General features: G+C 48.0%; 1 protein-coding gene across 3 annotated transcripts; it reads left to right on the forward strand.

The window, feature by feature from the left end:
• The first annotated feature begins 226 nt into the window (after positions 1–226).
• On the forward strand, positions 227–22,936 carry VPS9D1 (VPS9 domain containing 1). 3 transcript variants are annotated; one of them, XM_074286150.1, is made up of 15 exons: positions 301–876; positions 4,236–4,311; positions 5,044–5,136; positions 5,249–5,411; positions 6,109–6,220; positions 6,461–6,523; positions 6,750–6,802; positions 6,886–6,973; positions 7,137–7,222; positions 9,122–9,615; positions 10,441–10,570; positions 14,935–15,143; positions 15,228–15,312; positions 19,245–19,349; positions 20,613–22,936. In XM_074286150.1, exons 1-15 carry the CDS (start codon positions 751–753, stop codon positions 20,704–20,706), a joined length of 1,977 nt encoding a protein of 658 aa, XP_074142251.1. In that variant the 5' UTR covers positions 301–750; the 3' UTR covers positions 20,707–22,936. The 3 variants fall into 3 exon arrangements, with proteins under 3 accessions (XP_074142253.1, XP_074142251.1, XP_074142252.1); XM_074286151.1 differs by lacking the exon at positions 301–876 and adding an exon at positions 3,380–3,606; XM_074286152.1 differs by lacking the exons at positions 19,245–19,349; positions 20,613–22,936 and adding an exon at positions 17,597–17,915 and having other exon boundaries at positions 227–876.
• The last annotated feature ends 275 nt before the right edge of the window (positions 22,937–23,211 follow it).

Raw genomic sequence — 23,211 nt, forward strand, 5'->3', positions numbered from 1 at the left:
CGACTGATCGCTGCGACTTATAGCCTCAGCAAACTGTAAAATAATCAGTTGCAGAGCGGGTGGCTCTCTGCATAGGAGAAAGGAGTTTCCTCCTCGGGAGTTCCCGAGATCTGTTTCCAGATCTGTATAGGAGTCGCGGCCCCCAGTCTCAGCCACCCGAGCGCGTTCTAAACCTCCGGGCTTCCCTGGGTTCGTTTCTTCTGCGTGACCTCTAGCAAGGAAGTGCGTTTCTCGGTATCTTTCCCGCTCTGTAAAATGAAGGATCGCTATGGCCCCTTCCATTTATATTTATATAAATTTATATTTACTCTACTTAGTTAGGGATTTTGCGCTCAGCTGTTGCCAGGACAGCTCGCCTCTGTGGACCGCATGCGGCCACTGAATCTTGGGGTACTCGCCAGGGAATCCTGAGAGCCAGAAGTGGGCGGAGCCTGGAGCGGCTGCGCGGACCCGTCAATCATCAGCCGAAGGATGGGGGCGGGAAGAACCCTGCTGGGCATGCGCCAGCATCTGGCAGAGAGCCTGGCCCACCCACAAGGAAATCGAGCTAAATAGACGCTTTTCCGGAACTTCCTATCAGTCCGTACGCTAACGCTGTCCGAGTGCTGCTGGGGACGGAGGAAGTGCATCAACCGTGGGCACCGCTGGGTCCTCGTTCCCTTAACGCAAGGTTCCGGCCCATCGTAGGCCCCTGCCCGGCCCCGCCCGTCACCGCCGCCGCCGCCTCCTCCCCGCAGCCGGGCGGGCGCCATGGCGGCTACTGCGGCGGCGGCGGCGGCGGGGGCGACCGCGGGGGACTGCGCGATGAAGCCGCTGCAGAGCGCCATGAAGCTGGCCCACGGAGCCATCGAGCTAGACGCTGGCAATCAGCCTTTGGTGAGCGGAGCTGGGGAGGGGGGACCCGAAGGGGAGGAGCAGCACCTGAAGGGCGGGGGAGGGGCAGGGGCGGCCTCTAGGGGAGGGGGAAGAGAGGGAAGCCCCTGTGGGGGAAGGGGAGCCCCGATGAAAAGGGGGAGCCCCTGTGGGGAGGGGGGCCCCGGTGAAAAGGGAGAGGGGGAGAAGAAGGAAGCCCCTGTGGGGAGGGGGAGCCCAGATGAGAAAAGAAAGGGGGAGGAGAGGGAAGCCCCTGTGAGAAAGGAAAGGGGGAGCCCCTGTGAGAGGGGGGAGTCCTTGGGAAGAAGGGTCTCCTGAGTACAGGGAAAGAGATACAGACCCCTCTTGTGTAGACCCTCGTCTCTCACCTGCACACTCGGGGCTCCCGGCCCTGCAGAAGGGCTGACTGAGGGGGGCGGGGCTGTCATGCCGAAAGATCCAGGCTTTGGGAGACTCTGGGGCTCCCACCTGCGGGGTCTCCCGGGCCGCGTTCTGCGGCCTCTTCCATACAAAATCCAAGTATTTCTTAACTGCCTGTGGGGGGGGGATCAGAAAGCCCGGAGCGGTCTGTGACCCCGAGGATTTCACCCCTCAGGTTCTTGAGTGGGAGGGCCCGGCGTGGACTGCCCAGTAAAGGGGGCTTCCCCGGAGTCTGCTCGGTCTCCATCCCTGGCGCTTTATCTGTGAGATAAGAGAGCTGGCTGGACAGAGTACCCCGCCCCCCGCAGGGAGCAGTAATGGGCGTGGTCAGAGCCCCTCCTGAAGGAGGCTTGGGGTCTGGTTAATCGGAGGAGCCGCGCAGGAGAACAGGCCGAGGAGCCGGTTGGGCCGGTAGCCGCCGGGAAGGAGGCTCTGCCGTGGGCGCTGGGCTAGCCAGGCCCTGCGCGCCGGCTCCTCTCCCGTATTCTCCCCGGTGCAGGACTGATGCACCCGACTCCGGGGATCCGGACTGAAGGCCTTTAGTTACCTCAGCTGCCCCAGCTCGCAGGACTCCCGGCCAGCCCCGTCCCTGCGGCGTTAACCACAGAGAACTCCGGGGCGCTTCAGGGGCGCGGGAGGAAGGCGCCCCAGTTTTTACAAGAGCTCTGAATCGTGTTCCTTAAAGGCTAACGTGGAGACAGGCTCAGTGCCTGAAACCCTAGATTTTCAGACCCCTGTATATCCTAGCGGGGCTGGAAAAACTGTAGTAAGAGGGGAATGGAGGATCTTTCTGAACTTACTGATTTATCTAAAAGTTTTAAATCCTGGAAATAGAAATTCCAAAAGCTACAGGGTCACTTCATGATCAGAGTGTGAATGTTAGCTTGTAGCTACTTCTTAAGTAAAAATTTCATTTCTTGAGTGTTCCAAATCATACTGATCAGAGAAATGCAAATTAAGACAGCTCTGAGATACCACTGCACACCTGTCAGACTGGCTAAGATGACAGGAACAAATAATGATGAATGTTGGAGGGGATGTGGGAAAACTGGGACACTGATGCATTGTTGGTGGAGTTGTGAAAGAATCCAACCATTCTGGAGAATAATCTGGAACTATGCCCCAAAAGTTATCAAACTCTGCATACCCTTTGACCCAGCATTGCTGTTATTGGGCTTATACCCCAAGGAAATACTAAAGAGCGGAAAGGGTCCTGTATGTGCCAAAATGTTTGTGGCAGCTCTTTTTGTTGTAGCTAGAAACTGGAAGTTGAATGGATGCCCATCAATCGGAGAATGGTTGGGTAAATTATGGTATATGAAGGTTATGGAATATTATTGCTCTGTAAGAAATGACCAACAGGAGAAATACAGAGAGGCCTGGAGAGACTTAAATCAACTGATGCTGAGTGAAATGAGCAGAACCAGAAGATCACTGTACACTTCAACAACAATGCTGTATGACGATGTATTCTGATGGAAGTGGATATCTTCAACATAAAGAAGATCCAACTCACTTCCAGTTGATCAGTGATGGACAGAGGTAGATACACCCAGAGAAGGAACACTGGGAAGTGAATGTAAATTGTTAGCACTACTGTCTATCTACCCAGATTACTTATACCTTCGGAAGCTAATACTTAATGTGCAACAAGAAAATGGTATTTACACACATATATTGTATCTAGGTTATATTGTAACACATGTAAAATGTATAGGATTGCCTGTCATCGGAGGGAGGGAGTGGAGGGAAGGGGGGGATAATTTGGAAAAATGAATACAAGGGATAATGTTATAAAAAAATTACTCAGTTGTGAAAGAATCCAGCCATTCTGGAGAGCAATCTGGAATTATGCCCAAAAAGTTATCAAAATGTGCATACCCTTTGACCCAGCCATACTACTACTGGGCTTATACCCCAAGGAACTACTAGAGAAGGGAAAGGGACCTGTATGTGCCAAAATGTTTGTGGCAGCCCTTTTTGTAGTGTTTAGAAGCTGGAAGATGAATGGATGTCCATCAATTGGAGAATGATTGGGTAAATTGTGGTATATGAAGGTTATGGAATATTATTGCTCTGTAAGAAATGACCAGCAGGAGGAATACAGAGAGGCTTGGAGAGACTTAAATCAACTGATGCTGAGTGAAACGAGCAGAACCAGAAGATCATTATACACTTCAACAATGATACTGTACGAGGATGTATGCTGATGGAAGTGGATTTCTTCAACATAGAGAAGAGCTAAACCAATTCCAGTTGATTAATGATGGACAGAACCAGCTACATCCAGAAAAGGAACAATGGGAAATGAGTGTAAACTGTTATTTTTACCTTCTGAATCCAATTCTTCCTGTGCAACAAAAAATTCGGTTCTACACACACATATTGTATCTAGAATATACTGCAATATATTTAACATATATAAGACTGCTTGCCATCTGGGGGAGGGGGTTGGGGGAGGAAGGGAAAAAATCTGAATAGAAGTAAGTGCAAGGGATAATGTTGTAAAAAATTACCCATGCATATGTACTCAAAAAAATGTTATAATTATAAAATAAAATAAAAAATTAAATAACTAAAAAAAATTACTCAGGCATATGTACTGTCAAAAAAATTATAATTATAAAATTATTTTTTTTTTAAATTTCATTTCTTTCTTCTATTTAAGGAGAAGTCAGAAAGAAATTGCCCTGTTGGTTTCCAGTCATTCACTGCTTAATCCTGATGTGGTTTAAGCTTTATAGATATCAATAGCACTAAGTAGACCTTTGGGAGAAAAAAATAGACTCAGCCAATATTGGATGCAGTAGGAAGTCTTCACTCATAGAGAAAGGCGAGAGTTTTTCCTGTTGCTTGAGTTCTCTAGACCTGAACCAGGTGGAGAAGTCCTTGATTGACTTTACCCTTGCTGACCTTGCCTTCTCTTTCCCTTTGGAAAATAGGAGGCTTACCTGGAATACCTGAAGAGCATCCACTACATTTCCCAGGTGCTGCTGGAAGAAGCAGGAACTACAAAAGGTACCAAGGACTTGGAAATGTTGGTCCTTCTTTGATAAGAGCAGATGCGCTGGCTTCTCATTACTTGGCAGGTCCTGTATGTCAATTTTTTGTTGTTGTTGTTATTTTTTAACCCCAAACTTCAGAATAGAAGAGATTCAGCACTTGAAAGTTGGTCATAGCCAGTCTCAGTTGTTTCCAGAGAGAAATTCCAAGGGTCCTCAAGATTTGTTCTTGTCTCCTCAGAGGACATGGTCCACAGACTTTCTTCCTACGTAGGAGACTTCAGGAGAGCCCTCTGTTCATAGTTGGATTCTGTTTTGTCTCATTGTTGGCTATATGTGAAGATGGGGGTGGGGAGCTATACTCATTGGTCTGTTGAATAGAGTACTGGTCTGAGGATCGGGAGACCTAGTGCTCGTTCCTGATGATCTTAGAAAAGCTTAATACTCCCCTCTCATTCCTACCCTGACATTGGGAGTCAAGTCAGTTCTCCTCCTTGGACTCCTGCTCCAAATGTGTGAAACAGATGCAGTAGTTCTAGTGCTTTCTTTCCTTCCCCAAAAAGTTCAGAATATAGATGGGGAAGGAGGAAGAGACAAAAGAGAACACCATAGGATTCGAATGTGTTCCTCAGGGAACGGGGGAATGGGATAATCTTTGCTCACTTTACCCTTTATCTTGCATTGACTTGGAGAGAACCCTATTTGGAGATCCAGTTGAACCCAAATTATTGTCTTATTTCTCCATCAGACGGGGGTGACACAGTGACTTCAGACACTCCAAAGATGCTGAAGCTGGCTGAGCAATGTTTGGAAAGGGCCAAGTCAACAGCTGCCAAACTGGGTGAGTGCATGCTTAGCAGAAGGAAGAGCTCCTGGGATTTCTTTCTCTCCTTCATCTTTCAAATGCAGTATGGCCTAGTTTCTTCTGACCCTTACCTTTGTGTATCGTGCAGGGACAACCCAACTGAAACCAACCATTCCGGTGGCTCTTCCAGGCCACAATCCAGCCAGCCGACACCGCAGGGTGTATTCAGATGAGGGAGGAAAGCTGTGTCCCTTTCTACCCCCTGAAATCTTTCAGAAGCTGCAGGTGGTTGAGTCACAAAGTTCTAAGAAGTAAGAGAGACAAAAACAAAAAACCCAACATGTTGGAGCTTTGCCAAAGTGGGGAGCGGGGCAGGACGGAGTGTTTCTGTGGCTGGTGGTCAGATGTAGTAGAACTCCGAAGTCCAACTCAAGAGGCTTTCCCTTATTTCTCCTGACTCCCTGGGAATGCCTTCCATTGCATTAAGACAGCCAGCTGATCCTAGTTTCCTATAGAAAACTAAGTTGGGATGGATACGTGTATTTTGCTTTTCATCCCCTCCAAGGACTTCTCCTCTTCCTCCTGATGAGCCTCTCCCATAATCTCCTCCAGAATCCCTAAATGTATTAGAAGATTACCAGGAGGTCCCACATTAGGTTGGGTTTAAAGTGTCCTCTCAGTCACCTTCACTCTGTAGACCCATGTCTTCTTTGCATGTAAGCTACAGGACAAATAGGAGAGGTGGGGCTTTGGGCTAGATTATGGGGATTCATGGATGTGATAGTCATTTAGCCCTTGGCTTTATCAGTGGCACTTTGTATGTGTGCTGCTCGCATGTGAGCTAAGGGGTGCCCATGGTGCCAGCCAGCACAACCTCCCCTTGCACCATTTGAAGCCAGGAGCTCTGAGAGGGGCCACTTGTTGCCTTGCTGGCTCCAGGAACCACAAGTATGTACAAAGCACTCTGGGCACTCCAAGGCAGTATGTCAATTTATGGACATTTTGCAGGGAACTGACCCCCCTGGAAGAGGCTTCGTTACAGAATCAGAAGCTGAAGGCCTCCTATGAGGCCCGGATGGCCCGGCTGAATCCCAGCCAGGCAGTGCAGAAGACATCTTTGGTGAGTGAGGTCTCTGCTCCATTACTGGTCTCCAGCCACGGGGAAGAGTCTCCTGAGCAAGGCATGAAGAAGAGTCTCTAGTTAGGATGGGAGCTGAGGTTTTGAGATTGGGGGGGGGGGGGGGTGGAGGAGGAATCAGCAGCAGGGTCAGGGCCAGAACCTCTTACAGCAATGGGGATGGTCTGGGGGAGCAGGCTGCCTGTGATAGAGGGAACCTCTCTCCTCCCTTCCATGGCATAGACTCTGTCCCTGCAGCGGCAAATGATGGAGAATCTGGTGATTGCCAAAGCCCGGGAAGAGACCGTATCCTTTTGTACAGAGAAGTGTCAAACTTTCAGTTCCGTTGAGAGTGTGGAAGGATTAAGAGCAGTTTGAGCCCAGGGAGGCCTTGGGGAGATGGGCTTAACTTTGCCTGGTCCTGGAAAGAAGTTATCTCCCAAGAAGCTTTGGGGCCTAGTATCCCAAGTCTTAGCCTCAGTGACCGGTCCTTCCAACTCAGGCGCGTATTTCCTTGACTTGACTGCTCCAGCTACAAAGAAAGATGGAGGAGCGCAGGCTGCGGCTGCAGGAAGCTGCTAACAGGTGAAACTTCCCATCTTTCGGAGAGTTTGGAAACTGGGGAGCCTGGAATCCCTGAGTCACTGCCCCCCATGTTCTCTCCATAGGAGGTTCTGTAGCCGTGTAACCCTGACTCCGGAAGAGCAGGAGCAGCGGGCCCTCTATGCTGCCATCTTGGAGTATGAGCAAGACCACGTGAGTCTTGTGAGGGAGGGCCAGCCTGTGGCCAGGGAGGCCTGGGGTGATGGGACCGGCCTCACAGTAAGGAAGCCTTGGAAAGAGCTTATCCCAGATTGTGGCCTGGGGAGGCTGTGGCACCTCCTGTGCCGGTTGGTGACCGCCGCCTCTCTTCTGGCAGGATTGGCCGAAGCACTGGAAAGCCAAACTGAAGAGAAACCCGAATGACCTCTCCCTGGTGACCAGCCTGGTCTGCCACCTCCTCAGGTAACAGCTGGCCCTGCCCCTCCTCCCCCAGCTAGCTGCCTAATAAGGATGGTAATTGTTACAGCTCTTCCTGGTTTGCAAAGGAAGCCTCATTTATTCCCTCAGCTGAGCTCTAACCACAAAGAATTCACCTTGACACAATGACAGAGCGAGGTTCTGGAGGCTGTGGCTTGTCCAAGCTCTCTCAGGCTACTTCCCAGCTCTTCCTCCCTCCCAGCCCAGGGTCAGGCTGCCTAGGGAGCTGACCCTCGGGGTCCTCAGCTGGGGTTAGAGTTAGTGTGCCCTCGGCTGCTTCTGCTCGTTTTCTAGCTCATCTTACAGGTGAGGAACTGAGACAGACAGGGGAAGTGACTGGCCCAGGGGCCTCCAGCTGGGAAGTGTCTGAGTCTGGATTGGGGATAGGGAAGACAAGTCTCCCTGACTCCAGGCCCAAGTGTTCTGTGCACTGTGGCGCCCCCAGCAGCTAGGACACAAAGCCCTGGCCTCCTGGGGAAGTCACATCTGCCCCTCCAGGTATATACTCCACAGATTGGGGCGGAGAGGCGATGGCACTGGCTGCTGAGTAGAATCAAGAGGAGGTTCATGCACAAGGTAGAGCCTCACTGAGGAAATGAGGGATTCTTAAGAGGCGGGGGAGCCTGGAGTGAGTTCTTGGTCCAGGACAGAGGTCTGCAGGTGAGGGAACGAGAATAAAGGGGCGCCCAGCCAGAAGTAGGCGGCTCCCTGAGGATGCCAAGGAGGGGGAGGAGCTCTGTTTGCTCCTCAATGTAATAAGAAGCACAAGAGTCTTGGGCAGGATAGGAGCTCAGTCAGGCCTGTGTTTAAGGAAAATCATTTGGCTTGTGGTCGAAGGAGAGATTGGGTACCAGAAGATGAGTTAGGAGACTTGCAGTTGTCCAGGTAAAAAAGTGATGAAGGCCTGATGGGTGCAGATGCGTTGAAAGTCGAAAGGCCAGTCAATGGATTGGTTATGAGTTGAGTCTGAGAGAAGGCAGGGCTAATACCAAGGAATTACAGCAGAAATAGCAAAGTTCAAGGGGAGATGAGTTCTGATTTGGACTGATAAAGAGATTTAAAGTCTGAGTTGGGTGGTTGCAAAGGGTTGAGGAATAAAAAGAGAGGAAATGGAGGCAACAAGTATATACTGTTCTTTCTTCCCGGTTAAAGTAATTAATAGTTTCATCAGTGAACATTAATTTTCTTTTGCTCTCCCCTTTCCCTTCCTGCCCCACATTTGGGGAAAAAAAAAGTTTAGACAGTCTTTAGCTGAGGAGAGATTTGGGACAATCTCTTGAGGGAATAGTGGAGTATTTGGGGTATGTTTTAATGATGAAGAGACTTGAGCATGTCTATAAGCAGCAAGGAAGGAAGTAGTAGAGAAGAGAGTGGGAGTGAGGAGTGATTCTTGTGGGCATGATCAGGTGAAGGCAGGTTACACAGGGCAGAACTCACCTTGGTGAAGAGAAGGGTCACCTGTTCATCAGAGGAAGGTGAGATGTAGAGAAGGGAAGAAGGAGCTCCCAGCAGGGGCCTCTTTGGGAAAGGTGATGAATGAGAGACAGGACAGGGAGGGCAGAGAGGAGCAGGGAGAGACCCAGGGCATTGACTGAGCTTGGGGCTCAGGCTGGAAATGGGAAATCCCGCTTCCCAAGGCCTGTCTGTCAGGCTGCTTTGACTGTCCATCCTGAGCCTGTCCCAAATGCCAGAGCTCTCCCAAGGGCACCTCGTTAGCATGGGGTAGGTCTGAAAGAAACACACGCCTTTGCCTTGGCCATGCAGTGACCTCTGGCTGCCCGGGGTCGGGAGCTGGCTCCCTGACTGCCGCTCTTCCCTGGGATCGTGGCTGACCCAACACTTCTTCACTGCCTTTTTAACCAGCTGCTTTCCCTTGGCTTCTAGTTTCCCCGATCACCCGGTCTCCCAGCTGCTGAAGAAGCTACAGTGTGCTGTGTACAACAGGCTGTACCCCATTATCAGCAAGCATGCTGCCGACTCTAAGACCAGCCTGGGCTGCCCTTCCCTTTCCCTGGACACTGAGGGGCTGCTGGCCCCCGGCAGTCGGAGGCTTCGAGCTTCCCAGAGCCTCTACTGCATGTTCACCCACCCTGAGCCCGTCAGGCTGAACCAGGAAAACTCCCCGGCTGCCCTCCCCACCCCCCTGCCACCTCCCGGCCCCCCGGACAAAGAGACGGAAGGCAGCTCCGCCGGCTCCCCTTCTCCCGGTCTGCTGGACAAGGACAGCTCCTTTGAGGACCTGGAGCATCTCTTAGCAGCTCCGGACACCTGGGCTCGAGGGCCCGGGGGGCTCACGGGGTCACAGACCCCCGGCAAGAAGCCGCTGACTTTGCCAGAGCAGCTGAAGAGCATTGTAAAGGATGTGCACAATGCTGTTGGTGAGGGTGGGCTGCTGGCCTGGGAGGGGGAAGAAAAGGGAAGGCCGAGTCCCACCCCCACCCCCCACCTGAATGTCCTACTCTGGTGCTCCTTGGCCACAAGAGGGAGCCATGCCCATTCACCTTTGGCCTGGGCCCCCTTGATCTTGAGACAAAGTTAGTCTTGCTCTCCTGAGCAGAGAGGGCTCATTCCTGACCGCAGCGCCTTCACCCTGCAAGGCCCACGGGGGGCCAGCAGCCTGACGAACACACGCGGCTGCGCCCACGGTGGCATGGGAGGCTCACCAAGGAAGCCTTAGGAACAGGATAGGAGGAGGGAGGGGGATGCAGGAGAGGAGAAGGGGGGCCCACTTCCTTAGTGCCCACTGAATTCTCACACAGACCCCAGGGATGGAGAGGGGCTGGGACACGACCCTCCTCCTCTTCACAGTAGTCTGCAGCTCTGCTCCACGCCTTTCTTGTGGGTCTAACCCTGCAGCCTGGACTTACTGTGCTTGGAGTCCCTGGAGAACATGCTGGGGCCTTGAAGGCCTCTGAGAAGAGAAGATTATTTCCCCTAAATCTTTAGTCTCTCTCCTGTTATTCACAAATAATGGCCATTAAGATAGACAGTGGGCACCCACAGATACAGCATCTATGAGAATAGGAAGCCTGCAGATGTTGAGGCATGAGACTTCTAGGGATATCTGGCAGGCTGAGAGTGCATTACAGCAGCCAGCGGGGACTGTTCCAGAGATTTATTAATAAATCAAGGCCTCTGGAACCTGGGGCTCCTTAGCACTTCCTGTGGCCTCTCACAAATGTCCTTCATTCTGCTCCCGGCAGACAGATTGCTCTCCCTTACTCTCCTGGCATTTGAAGGCTTAAACACAGCTGCCTCCAAGGATCGATGTCTGGCCTGCATTGAGGAGCCTTTCTTCTCCCTGCTGTGGGCACCTCTGCTGGCTCTCTACAGGTATGGCACTTAAGGCTTGCCAGTTTTTTTAAGCTTAATAGTACCCATTCTTCCCATGAGTCTTTCCCCTTCACCAGACCGGTGTCCTCACTGTCTGAGATGGAGCTGGTCAAGAAGGAATGGGGCCTTTGGGAATGGTAGTGATGAGGTGTAGACTTGGGGAACCCAAATGAAATGAGGGTTTCTGGTGGTCAGGGAGTTAAATGAGGTCTAATGGCAGGTTCAGGGTAGGTTTTGCTCCCCTACAACCTCTCAGGATTCAGTGCAAGGGTAGGAGGTTTTGGAAAACTCCCTTCTGGTAGCGCACAAAGTTCCCTATAAAGGAATTTACAGACCTGAAAACCTAGATTGATAAAAGAGGTTTATTATGGGAATTGGAAGTAAGGTTAAAGTATGGTTAAGGAAATAGGTGAGTGTAATTAGAGAAGAGGGCACTGGGAAGAGTGTTCCAGTGGGCAGAAATATTCTGGCTGTAAAGGACACTGCCAAGGTCCATCTGCAAAAGCCTTTGTTGATGGAAGCTCATTACATTGCTTGTCTTGGTGGGGGTTGGGAAGCCCAAGTAGATCTTTTTTTTTTTTTTTTTTTTTTTCCCCTGAGGCTGGGGTTAAGTGACTTGCCCAGGGTCACACAGCTAGGAAGTGTTAAGTGTCTGAGACCAGATTTGAACTCAGGTCCTCCTGAATTCAAGGCTGGTGCTCTATCCACTGCGCCCCCTAGCTGCCCCCAGCAGATCTTTACAACAGGGGCTGGGACAAGCCCAGATCTCCTGTTAGAATTCAAAGGGATGCTTTGGACTAGGATTTGTGAATCAAAGGAACTGGATTGATTATGTATCAGCCAGGAGGGGCTGGGAGTAATCTGAAAGGAATCACAGATTAGTTTCTTAAAGGGACTACAACTGACTTCAGTAGTGCCTCCACTTGGGAGGTTGGGGGACAACTTGTCCCACTTGTTATAGTCAGGATTCCTTTTCAGTGTTGGTTAAATGGCCCGTGAGGTCCTTTCCATCTCTGTGGAAGGCAAGGCTCATGCTTTCTCTTCTATTCCCTTTGCTTCTCAACGATCTTTGAAGCCACTCCTGTCCTTGTGAATCTCTTCCTTCTCCAAATATGTTCTTTATTACTCACTTTGTCACTCTATGCACAGGAGATCACTAAGTAGCTGAATTGTAAGCTCTCAGACTGTGTCTCATTATCTTTGAAGCCTTTCTGTGACTCTAACCCAAAATCACATTTGCATTTCTTTTACCTACTTGAATTTATCTCTTACTGTACATAATGTCTTCTGGCTCGCTTGGACAAGTCACTTAAACAGTTTTAGCCACATTGTCCTTATCTGTAAAATACGGATAATGGTAGCACCTAACTCACAAACTGTTGTGAGGTTCTGCCAAGATAACCTATATAAAGCACTTTACAATAGCTATAAAGACTATTTATTTATGCTGTTTTTATATGTTAGCTAGTATTACAAATGGTAACTAATACTGGGACTCAAAGCCTATTATATCTTGGGTTATTTATTTTTTTCTAATAAGATGTTTACTCTTCCTTGGTTTTAAATGAACCCTTTGGGAGGCAGGAAAACAATTCCCCTAATTGGACTATCTAAATTTTTTTTTTTAATTTTCTTTTTTTAAGCATTTTAAGAATCAGTGCTATTCACTAAGATGCTAGCTTTATATCTTTTTTTTTGGGGGGGGGAACCAATTCCCCTAATGAGGCTATTAAAAACTTTTTAAAATAAATTTTCTTTGTTTTATTAAAGCTTTTTATTTACAAAACATATGCATGGATAATTATTCAACACTGACCCTTGCAAAACTTTCTGTTACAAATTTTTCCCTCCTTCTCCCATCCCTCTCCCCTAGATGGCAGGTAGTCCAATACATGTTAAATATGTCAAAATATATGTTAAATCCAATATTGTATACATATTTATAGTTATCTTGCTACACAAGAAAAATTAGATCTAGAAAGAAACAGAACCTGAGAAGGAAAACAAAATGCAAGCAAATATCAATAAAAAGAGTGAAAATGCTATGTTGTGGTTCACACTCAGTTCCCACAGGCCTCTCTCTGAGTGTAAATGGGGCTTTCTTCATCACTGAACAATTGGAACTGGTTTGAATCCTCTCATTGTTGAAGAGAGCCACGTCCATCAGAATTTATCATCGTATAATCCTGTTGCCGTGTACAATGATCTCCTGGTTCTGCTCATTTCACTCAGCATCAGTTCATGTAAGTCTCTCCAGGCCTCTCTGAAATCATCCTGCTGGTCATTTCTTATAGAACAATAATATTCCACAACATTCATATACCATAACTTATGTAGCCATTCTCCAATTGATGAGCATCCACTCAGTTTCCAGTTCCTTGCCATGACAAAAAGGGCTGTCACACACATTTTTGCACACGTGGTCTCTTTCCTTCCTTTAAGATTTCTTTGGGATATAAGCCCAGTAGAAACACTTCTGGGTCAAAGGATATGCATAGTTTGATAGCTTTTTGAGTAGCAGTCATCAAAAGCATTTGGTACTGGCTAAGAAACAGAATAGCTGATCAGTGGAATAGGTTAGGTTCATAAGACAATGACTATAGTAATCTAGTGTTTGACAAATCCAAAGACCCCAGCTTTTGGAATAAGAACTTGTTACTTGACAAAAACTAGTGGGAAAATTAGAAACTAGTATGGAAGAAACTAGGCATTGATCCACACATAACACCATATACCAAGATAAGGTCAAAATGGGTTCATGATTTAGCCATAAAGAATATTATAAACAAATTAGAAGAACATAGGATAGTTTACCTCTCAGATCTATGGAGGAGGAAGGAATTTGTGACCAAAGAAGAACTGGAGATCATTATGAATCATAAAATAGATAATTCTGATTACATTAAGTTAAAAAAGTTTTTGTACAAACAAAACTAATGCAGACAAGATTATCAGGAAAACAGTAAACTGGGAAAACATTTTTACATTCAAAGGTTCTGATAAAGGCCTCATTTCTAAAATATATAGAGCATTACCTCAAATCTATAAGAATTCAAACCATTCTCCAATTGATAAATGGTCAAAGGTTAAAAATTTTCAGATGAAGAAATTGAAACTATTTCTAGTTATATAAAAAGATGTTTCAAAACACTATTAATCAGAGAAATACAAATTAAGACAACTCAGATACCACTACACACCTCTCAGATTGGTTAAGATGACAGGAAAAGATGTTGGAGGGGATGTGGGAAAGCTGGGACACTGATAACATTGTTGGTGGAATGGATCCAACCATTCTGGAGAACAATTTGGAACTAAATTTTCTTTTTCTTTTTCTTTTTTTTTTCTTTCTTTCTTTTTTTTTTTTTTAACCATTTTAAGAATCAGTGCTGTTCCCTAACATACTAGCTTTATAGCTTTACACCTTTCTACTTCCCCATGACTTTGCTGAAGCGTTAGGCTAATATGTGATTACAAAATGCTGCTTCAGTAATTAAAGTCAATTCTTGTGCCTCAGATTCCATGCTTAAGAGCTTGCTAATGTGAATTCTTTCTGATTTTAATCACTCTTGTATTTGGGTTTTAATGTCTTATACTTCAAAATTATCTGATTCATGACTTGTTTTCTTCAATATTCATTACCTGGTTACCTAATGAACTTTGCTTATAATACTAGCTAGCATATATAAATAAATGAACTTTGCTTATAAAGACCAAAATTCAAATAAAGATCTAGAAGCTTTGTTTTTTTTTTCAAAAAACAAAGATTTTTTTGTTTTGTTTTGTTTTTAGATTTTCCTTCTCACAGCTAAAAAAGGGCATCTTTTATCTTGTGTTCCTCTTACTTATTTAGAAGATTTTCCAACTTAATTTCTAGTACTAATTGTAATTCATTTTGGGGACAGGGATTTGATTCTTACTGTTTTATAAGCATCATTAGGAGCCTTTCTCATTGTGGGCTTAGGGGTGTTCCCATGGCATTTCAGGCCTTTAGGTGGTTCTTTGTTCATCCTCTCATCTCATCTTTCATCACAGGCTTGGGGATCATCTTTGTGTGTCCCCTTAGTATGATTTCTGAAGAACCATCCAACTTGATTTTCCTTGGACCTGACAAGAAATTCCCACCCTCATTCCCACCCATGCACACCTGAGACCAGTATGAAGGATGGTCCCACAGTCCTTTGGTGGGCAGGGATGAGGTACACATAACCCATCCACCCGCTCATCCACAGAAGTGCCCTGTTTCAGGAACCTCCACCCCACAAGTCACCCAGAATCTTCCAGACTCTTGGGGTGAGGAAATAGACCTTCCCTGTGCCATTATTCCTTCAAGCCTAGTCCAAGCCTCGTCTCTTTTCCAACAGGATTGTCTATCAAGCCCGAGAAACAGCCCTCAGGAGGAGCATGGAGCTCTGTGGAAATATGCCTCCCTCTGCCCTGGGCATTGCCTCCAAGCTCTTCCCCCAGGAGTCGGGGCTCCGAGGATCGGCTTCCTACCCTTACCGTACCGCAGTCCAAGAGCTAGGGTTGATGGTTCTGGAGAGCTGTCCTCAGAAGAAGCTAGAGTGCATTGGTAATAGGAGGGGTGGTCGGGAACTGGGGCTAGGGAGACCCAGGAGTCAGCCTGCTCACCAGAGCCTCCTCTTCTCCCCTGCAGTTCGAGCTCTTCGCACAATCTGCGAGTGCGCTGAGGAATACTGCGGGGCCAAGGAGTCGCGCCTGCAGCCCAGCACCATGGCCATGTGAGTATCACGCCATGCCGGCATAAGACCCTGCTCTCTGTGGCCTTCCTGCTGGCGTGCCACGTTGGGAGCAGGAATGTGCCCCGAGAATCATGGGCTTGGTCCCGCCCTCAGCAGCAGCTCCGGGAGCCCCAGTGCAGCCCCTGAAGGCTCACTTCTGAAAGGCCAAGCCATGGGGAGGAGTCTGCTGCAGAAGCCACACTTGGGGCCTGGCTGCTACAGAGGCGCCTTCCACAGAACCCGGGGGATCACCCCCTGAAAAGTTGGTGTGGGTGCAGCTTCTGCAGCTGCCGCAGGGGAATAGCCCCAAGTGTGTCCTGGCTGTCAGAGAAGCCAGGGGATGGGTTTTTCCTATGAAAGAATTCTGGGACCACTGCTTTCTGAGTTTCAGTGCTGTACCTCTGTCCTGTTTGGAGGATATTCTGGGTTCTTTTATCCTCCCTGCTCCTCTTCCTACCACCTGACCCTAATACTGGGAGCTGCCCAGCGCCCTTCACTACTTTTTGCCCTGTGCTTATTGCATCCACTTTCTCTCTTGGCTGTCACTCCCCACCTTGGGATCTTAGTCTTCCAGACCTAAAGCAGCCTTCTCCTGAGCTAGGCCCAGAGGGAAAGGGCCTGAGGTCAAGAATAGGATGACCCAGGTCTGGGGAAGAAATCTGCTCCAAGATGGTGATTAGACACTGTGTAGCAATAGCAGCCATAGTCAGTGGATAAGAGGGTGGCTCACTGCTTCCCCATCCTCCTACAGGGGCTCTGAGAGTCATGGAGTCCCACTTATGGCTGCAAGTGTGCTCTATTCAGGAATCCCTGATTCAAATCCTACTTTAGACCTATGCAGAGACTTTTCCCAGTACATGTCTGTACTTTAGTTATTTATAAAAGGGAGAAGGTTCAGTGAAGAACAAATGCGATACAGTGTATAAAGGCATTTTTTGAGACCTTAAGAAGCTATATAAAAGTGAACCATTGCTATTAATGCCCAAGGCAAGTTTGGAGAAGATATGTGCCGTACACAGTTCAGTCCTTCTGTGCTCAGGACCCCAGACATCCCCCTTGGAAGTCTGGACTGCAGCTGCTTTCCCTGTCCTTAGGGTTGGACGTGGTGTAAGTGGGGCTTGTGTTAGTTATGATCTCTCTGCTGATGGGTCTCAGATCTCTGCCTGCAGCCCTCACCTCTCCTGAGCTGTGTGTCACTAACTGCCTCTGGGACATCTCACACTTAGCCATCTAAAACACAACTCATTACTTTTTCCCCAAAACCCTCCTCTCTTTGCCTTTTATTGTCAAGGGTGCCCACCTGGGCACCCAGTATCTGTGGCAGCCTCAGTTCCTCACTGGAACTACATATCTAATTTGTGACCAAGCTTTCTTGGATCTTCCCTCACCCTGGCGCAGGCCCTCAAAACCCCAGTCACTCTCCATGCCAGTCCTTGCTCCCCTCGGCCACTTTGCTAAAGTGAAGATCTGCCCACATCACCCCCACCCCCAGCTACCAAGCTCCAGAAGCAGATATAAAATGCCAGATTTCTCTGAAATCGTCCCCTCCTTCTCTCCTGAGTATAGCTGTACTCCCTCACATTCACGCTCTGTCCCTGATTCCAACGTTCCCAGGCTGGGCGCCCCTAGGGCTCTGCCTCTGAGACATCTCGAAAGGAGCCACTGGCAGTAGTTTGGTCATACAGGCCCTTTCTCTTTCCTCAGACTTTTTTTGAGGAATAGTCCAAGTAGTGGAATGGACCAAAGGGTATGTACAAGCGAGTAATTGGGGGGCACAGCTGTACCCTACCTCCCAGAATGGCTCTTTTCCAACCTTCTTAAATATTCCCCTCTCTAAAGTCTCACAGTCCAGTTCTGCCAACCTTGTTTCATTTCCCGACCGCACCCCTCCCTCTTGGCTGCGATCTGTACCTGGGATGTTCTCCGTCCTTACTTCTATCTCCCAGTTTCCCTGGATTCTTTTAAGACTGCTCAAACCTTCCCCCCCCCCTTTTTTTTTTGCAAGGCAATTAGAGTTGAGTGACTTGTTCAGGATCACACAGCTAATAAGTGCTGAGTGTCTGAGGCCAGATTTAACTACAGGGCCCCTTACTCTCCCCACTGCCCCAAACCTCTCCTTGAAGAGCCTTTCCAGGTCTCTCCTCACTAAACTGTCTTCTCTCAGAGATTGCCTTCCATTTCTACTGCATACATCTTGTTTGTGCAATATTTTGTAGATTGTCTTCCCAATTAGAATGTAAAGTCCTTGAGGGTAAGGACCATACTTCTATCTCTATATCCCCAGAACTTGTTCCAGCACTTAGTGAAGTAGATACTTCACTCAGCAATTGAGTGACCCGAGCCAATTCCAATCAACTTGGGATGGAAAATACCATCTGCATCAAAGAAACCAAATTCTTGTTTTCTACTGCAAAAGACTCATAAAGAGGAGACAGAGGAAAGGGGAAGGGTGGCAGTAAGCAAGAGGCAAAACTATTGACTGACAACTTTGTGTTGGGCACTTGGCTAAGTGCTGGGTAAGTGAAGGAAAAAAAAAAAAATTAATCCCAAACAGCACACATTCTATTGGGAGATATACACACAAGAGTAAATATAAATATATATGTGCGTGTGTCTATATAAAAAAAGACACAGAATAAATATAAATAAATGTGTATGTGTGTCTATATACACATACAGCAAAAATGTATATGTGTATATATATATATTACACATATATGTATATATATTACATAGAAATGCACATACCCATTAGATACATAAGTATAATTTTGGTTGGGAGAATCCAGTTTTATAGAATATCAGAAAAAGCCTCATGTGAAAGGTGATGCCTGACCTGAGCTGTGAAAAAACTGGGGCTTCCAAGAGCTAGGGTTGAAAAGTCATTCCAGGCTCTGGGCACAGCCTGTTCAAAGGAGTGGGAGATGAGGGCATCATATTGGAGGAACAAGAAAGCTTTCTGGGGGAACATAGAAAGCAAATAACCCATAAATAGGGAGAAGCTTGGGGTTGGTCATCTGCAGAATGACGTGCAGAATGATGGGTTCGAGAGTACTCGTGGAAGGGTTGGTAAACTAGAAAACAGCTGGGTGAAGATCTCTACACCAGAGCTCAGTTCACATGGGAATCTTACAAATGGACAGACTCAGAGGCCAGCTGTGACTGGCTACAAGTAAGACACACAATCCAGTGGGGAAAAGGCTAGAGAGGCTTCCTTTAAGGTCTGCTCTGTTTGTGCTAAGGGTCATGCTAATCCAGAAGGCACTTGGACATCTGCCAAGTTTTCCCTCCTATGTGCAGCTAGCCAGTCCACCTTAGCCACAGAGGGGGGAGATGGCCACTTCTATTTTTCTTTCCAGTTGTGTGCCATCTGAAACTGAGGTTTCAGAGCACCCTAAATTTTGCATTTTAATTGATTTATTGATAGAACCTAATGTCTACACAACCAACTTGTTTTGTAACAATTTCAATTTAAATGAAGTTTATTGCATGAAATTTCATCTTCACAACCTTTATCCCTTCCTTTTCATTCACTTTTCCTTTTGTGTGTTCAGGTTGGTTGGACTTTGTCCTATACTGATTGCAATTCCTAAAGACATCCCCTAATTTATATTCCTCATATGTGTTCCATTGTCAGTATGCCACAATTTATATAAACATTTCCTGTTTTGGGACATGTATTCTCACTGTTTTGCAATTACAAATAAGGCTGATAGGAAAACTTTTAACAAATTCCTCCTTTTTTTTTGTTTTTGATAACATCTTTAGAGTAGAGACCTCTATCTGCCTCAGTTTCCTAAGTTGTAACATAATAACAGCGCCTTCCTCCTAAAGTAATTGTGAGGCTCAAATGAGAGAATGTATGTGAAGAGCTAGCACGGTGTCTGACACACAATAGCTGCTCAGTAAATCGCTTTTCGGTTTCTCTGCAGTGGTGCCGATGATCTGTTACCCATCCTGTCTTATGTGGTGTTGAAGAGTAACCTCCCCCAGCTGGTGTCTGAGTGTGCAGCCCTGGAGGAATTCATCCACGAGGGGTAGGGGTGAGATCAATGCTGAAAGGGCCAGGGAGGCTGGAAGAGATAAGGGTGGGCTCCTGTGAATCTTTCAGGAAGGGCTTGCTCCTCTTTGAACTGAAATTTGGCTGCTGGAAGGAGATTTGGAGAAAGGGCTAGAATTGGTCCCAGAAGTCCGGGAACTCTTGGCTGGGTCACTGATCGGGTCAGTCAACATCCTGGGTCGTGATTCAGAAATACTCTATAATTAGCAGTCATTACACAGATAGTTACATGGAGTGGGTGCTTTCCTTGCCATGGCCCTGTTTATCTTAAAATTGTTTAGTCTCTCTCTTTCCCATACATACCCTGCTGACTTTGTTCAACCTGGAGTCTCTCCTTAAATCCTCTCCTCTTTCTAGGAAGTTAATAAGAGCATTGACTCCTTAGGCCTTTTTTTTTTTTTTTTTTTTTTTAAGCTGAAATCATTAGAAGACAAACAGAAAAGAAAGATATAATTATGTCATCCCCACTCTCCCTTCCATTGTGTCCTCCCTTTGCCCTCATCACCATGGATGTGGGAAGAAAAGGCAGGAAGTCACCCCTCTCTGGGGTCAGAGCCATTTGCTCACTAGCTGACAGTTCTGCTTATGAAACTGGACATCTTGGCAGCCTCCCTGGGGTATGACTTGGGAAGCAAGCTGAACCACTGGACCTTGGAGTCATCTGAACCTTAATGTGATAGGACAGGAAAGGGAGGGAGACCGAAGGTAAAGGTGGAGCTTGAATGTTATGGAAAGCAATATCTCTGGGAGCATAGGCACCTGCCAGAGAGACCTCGGAGCTGTTTGGACCCCTGCCTTCCAGTCACTTAGCCATTTCTTGGAGCTGTCTTCCTCAGTCTCTTGGGGTATACACAGACAGAGCTCCTCTCATTCTCAGCAAGGCCACATTTTTTATTTACAAGGGCAAGAGTTGCTAAGATCCATAACCCTTTGGCCCATCAAATGTCCTCCAGGTTGGATAAAAACTGGAGTGTCAGTTTGTAGAGTTGAGTATATCTCTAACTTCACCATGAGCTCCCTATTCCATTGGAGCCTTTGGGTCTCCAGGGCACTGCACCCAATAGGTGCTCAGTAAATGCTTATTGAGGTTCCTTCCAGCTTCTTGGTCTGCTGCGGGCAGAAGCAAATGAAGCAGCTGCATGTGCCCGACATTGGAGGGACTTCAGCCCAGGTGTGACGCAGAGACCGATGGCACAGGGTTGCCACCCTGACAGTGGCTTCTGTATGACTTTTGTGCCAGGTATCTGATTGGAGAAGAAGGCTACTGTCTGACCTCGCTACAGAGTGCCCTGAGCTATGTGGAACTGCTGCCACGGGGGGCTTTGGTGAAGTAGCGGGAAGGAAGGCGCTACCTTAGTCCCACCGGTCCGTGGAGGAGGATGGATCAGCCATCCCTGGGAGATCCCTGAAGACCTTCAGCCATCTATTCCTCCCCTTCTTCCTGGAGGAAGCCCCACCATCCTTAGAGACAGAGCTGAGAGACCTCCACCTCCAAAGCTGAGCTTGCCCATAGCAGGCAGTTGGAGAATGCTCTCCTAGCTTTATTTATCTTCAAGTTCTTCTAACCTCTGTGTACCAGAGGCAGCAGAACATTTGGGAAATGGGCACAAACCTTTAAAAATGTGGTTTCTGCCCTTCATCTCCTAGGCTTTTTTAACTCCTCCTTGAATCAGCTCCCAACACAGGCAGCTAGTGACAGGACTGGTGTCCCCAAACCAGCTTTCCCCAGAGCCCTGGGCATCTGCTTTCCGTTCTATAAGACTAGGGATGGGGAAAAGGCCTTCAACAGTCGGGATACTCCTGAACCTTCCGAGATGAGCCCCTGGCTGCTTGCACTTGCTTCTGTGAATGCAGCTGTAGGCATTAAATGAGGCAGCTAGGAAGTCTTATTATCAATCCTGGGGCTGGTTCCCTTAGTCATTGCTGTGACCCTCTCTCCTCTGTCAAGGCTGCCTCCCTAGCTCCCCGCTGTCTGGCTTGTCCTGAAAGAGTGGCTCTGTTCTTAATTGCTAACATGGAGGCCAAAAGCCTTGAAGTTGGTGTGACAAGCTCCATGCCCCGTCCCCTCGAGCAGGGCCCTGGGGGACGTTCCGTCCATTCCCCAATGTGGCTCCATCAGAGCCTAAGAGGTTGTGTGTCCTCAAAGAGGGAGAACAAGTGCTGAAGGGGAACAGAAGAAAGGGTAAGGGGCCCAGCTAAGAAAACTGAAGGAAGAAATTGAATTTTGCTCCTACTCAAGTCAGCAAGCTAGAGGGAAGACTGTACCCTGCACCTGACCGGGAGGGGCTTTCAGCCCCCTGGACCAGGATGAGCTCCAGGTGTGGAGGATGGGCTCCAAAGCAAGCAGTGGAGCCGGCACTGGCAAAGAGGCTGCCCAACCTGCAGCCTGTGCCCATATCCATCTCGCCAACAGCTCTAAGCCCTGGATGCCCGACTAGGGCAGTGGTGACCCTCCAAACTCAGGCTGTGAGGTGGTTTTCCAACCCCTTCCCGATAGAAGAATCCCGAGGTCCTAGCCTGGGAAGTCCCAGCCTGAGCTGCTTTAGAGACCGCACTCAGAAAAGAGCAGGCCCAGAATCAAATGTCTGATTATAGTCAGTGGACAGGAGCTGCCATGTCCCTTAGAATCGTCTCCTCCTGCCCCTCTCCACAAAGCCTGAATGCAAAGGGAAGGGAGTTCTCTGCAGACCCCCAAACTTTGGTGCTAGACAGGGAGAACCCTGCTGTGGGGAGGGGGGGCAGGCTTGGGAACTTAGGGGGCTGCACTTTCCAGGCTGAGCACAACAGGATCACTGTTTGAGCTTAACATTCACTGAGGACTCCTCGGTATGATCTCTGTTGAGGGGCTGGGGCCTTCCTTGGAGATGGATTTCTTCTAAGAAACCAAGTTGCAGAGGGATGTAGGCTTCTGGGCTTTGTTTTTTTCTTCCCCCTGTGACTGGTTATACTAACACTGTATTGTAGTTCTTTATGGGGCCAGACTGTCCTAGAGATCCCCCTAGAAAGGCCCAGGATTCTTAAGCTATTTTGAGATAGAAACAATTGTACTATATTTATTTATTTATTTGTTCGGTGTGCCTTGCTATACCCTAGAATTCATCTGGGAGAGCCTGGGATGATTGCTCTCCCTGTCTTAGGGATGCTGAGGCTTATCTTAGGCTGCTCGCTCCCCTCCCTGGCCTCCCTCCTGTTTGTTCCCTGCAGCCCAGGCGTTCTTTGTCCCTTCCCCCTCACGAGGGAAGCTCTTCAGGACCTCTGGTTCTCAGAGAGCCCCTTCTTGCACTCGTGGCCCTTGCCCATAGTGGAGCTGATTTGGCTCTCTCCTGGACCCAGGCTTTTCACTTCAAATTAGGATTTTCCCCTTGACTTTCCTTGTGTTCTCTCCTAAGTCAGTGTGAGTCCTTTGATATCCTATGGGCAAAAGCTAATTCGCCCTCCCATTATCTTTGGAAAGGGCCCTGGGTGGGACAGACTTCACCTTGACTTTGGCCCCATGCACCTGGACTGTGATAGTGTGTGTGAAAGACAGGCCGGGAGGCTTGGGAAATAAACAGGTCACTACTAGCCTTGTTCCTGCCTGGTTGCTTTCACACATTGATAGCCTTAGGGGTTTGCGTTTCTCCTACAGCCACCCCGCTTCCTTTGCATGTAGATATGGTAAAAGGCCTCCATAGGCCCCTGGGAGGAGGGCTCTGCAGGAGGATGGGCAGAAGAATGCTTCATGTTGCACAGTTCTCACTGGGAAACTCCAAGAAAATGTCCAGGGCTACCTGAACAAATTTTGAGGGCCCTTAAGGAACAGGGAGAGAGGCCATTTTGAAGGGATGGATACCCCCTAT

The sequence above is a fragment of the Sminthopsis crassicaudata genome, chromosome 2 (assembly GCF_048593235.1).
Source record: "Sminthopsis crassicaudata isolate SCR6 chromosome 2, ASM4859323v1, whole genome shotgun sequence".
NCBI classification, from domain to species: domain Eukaryota; kingdom Metazoa; phylum Chordata; class Mammalia; order Dasyuromorphia; family Dasyuridae; genus Sminthopsis; species Sminthopsis crassicaudata.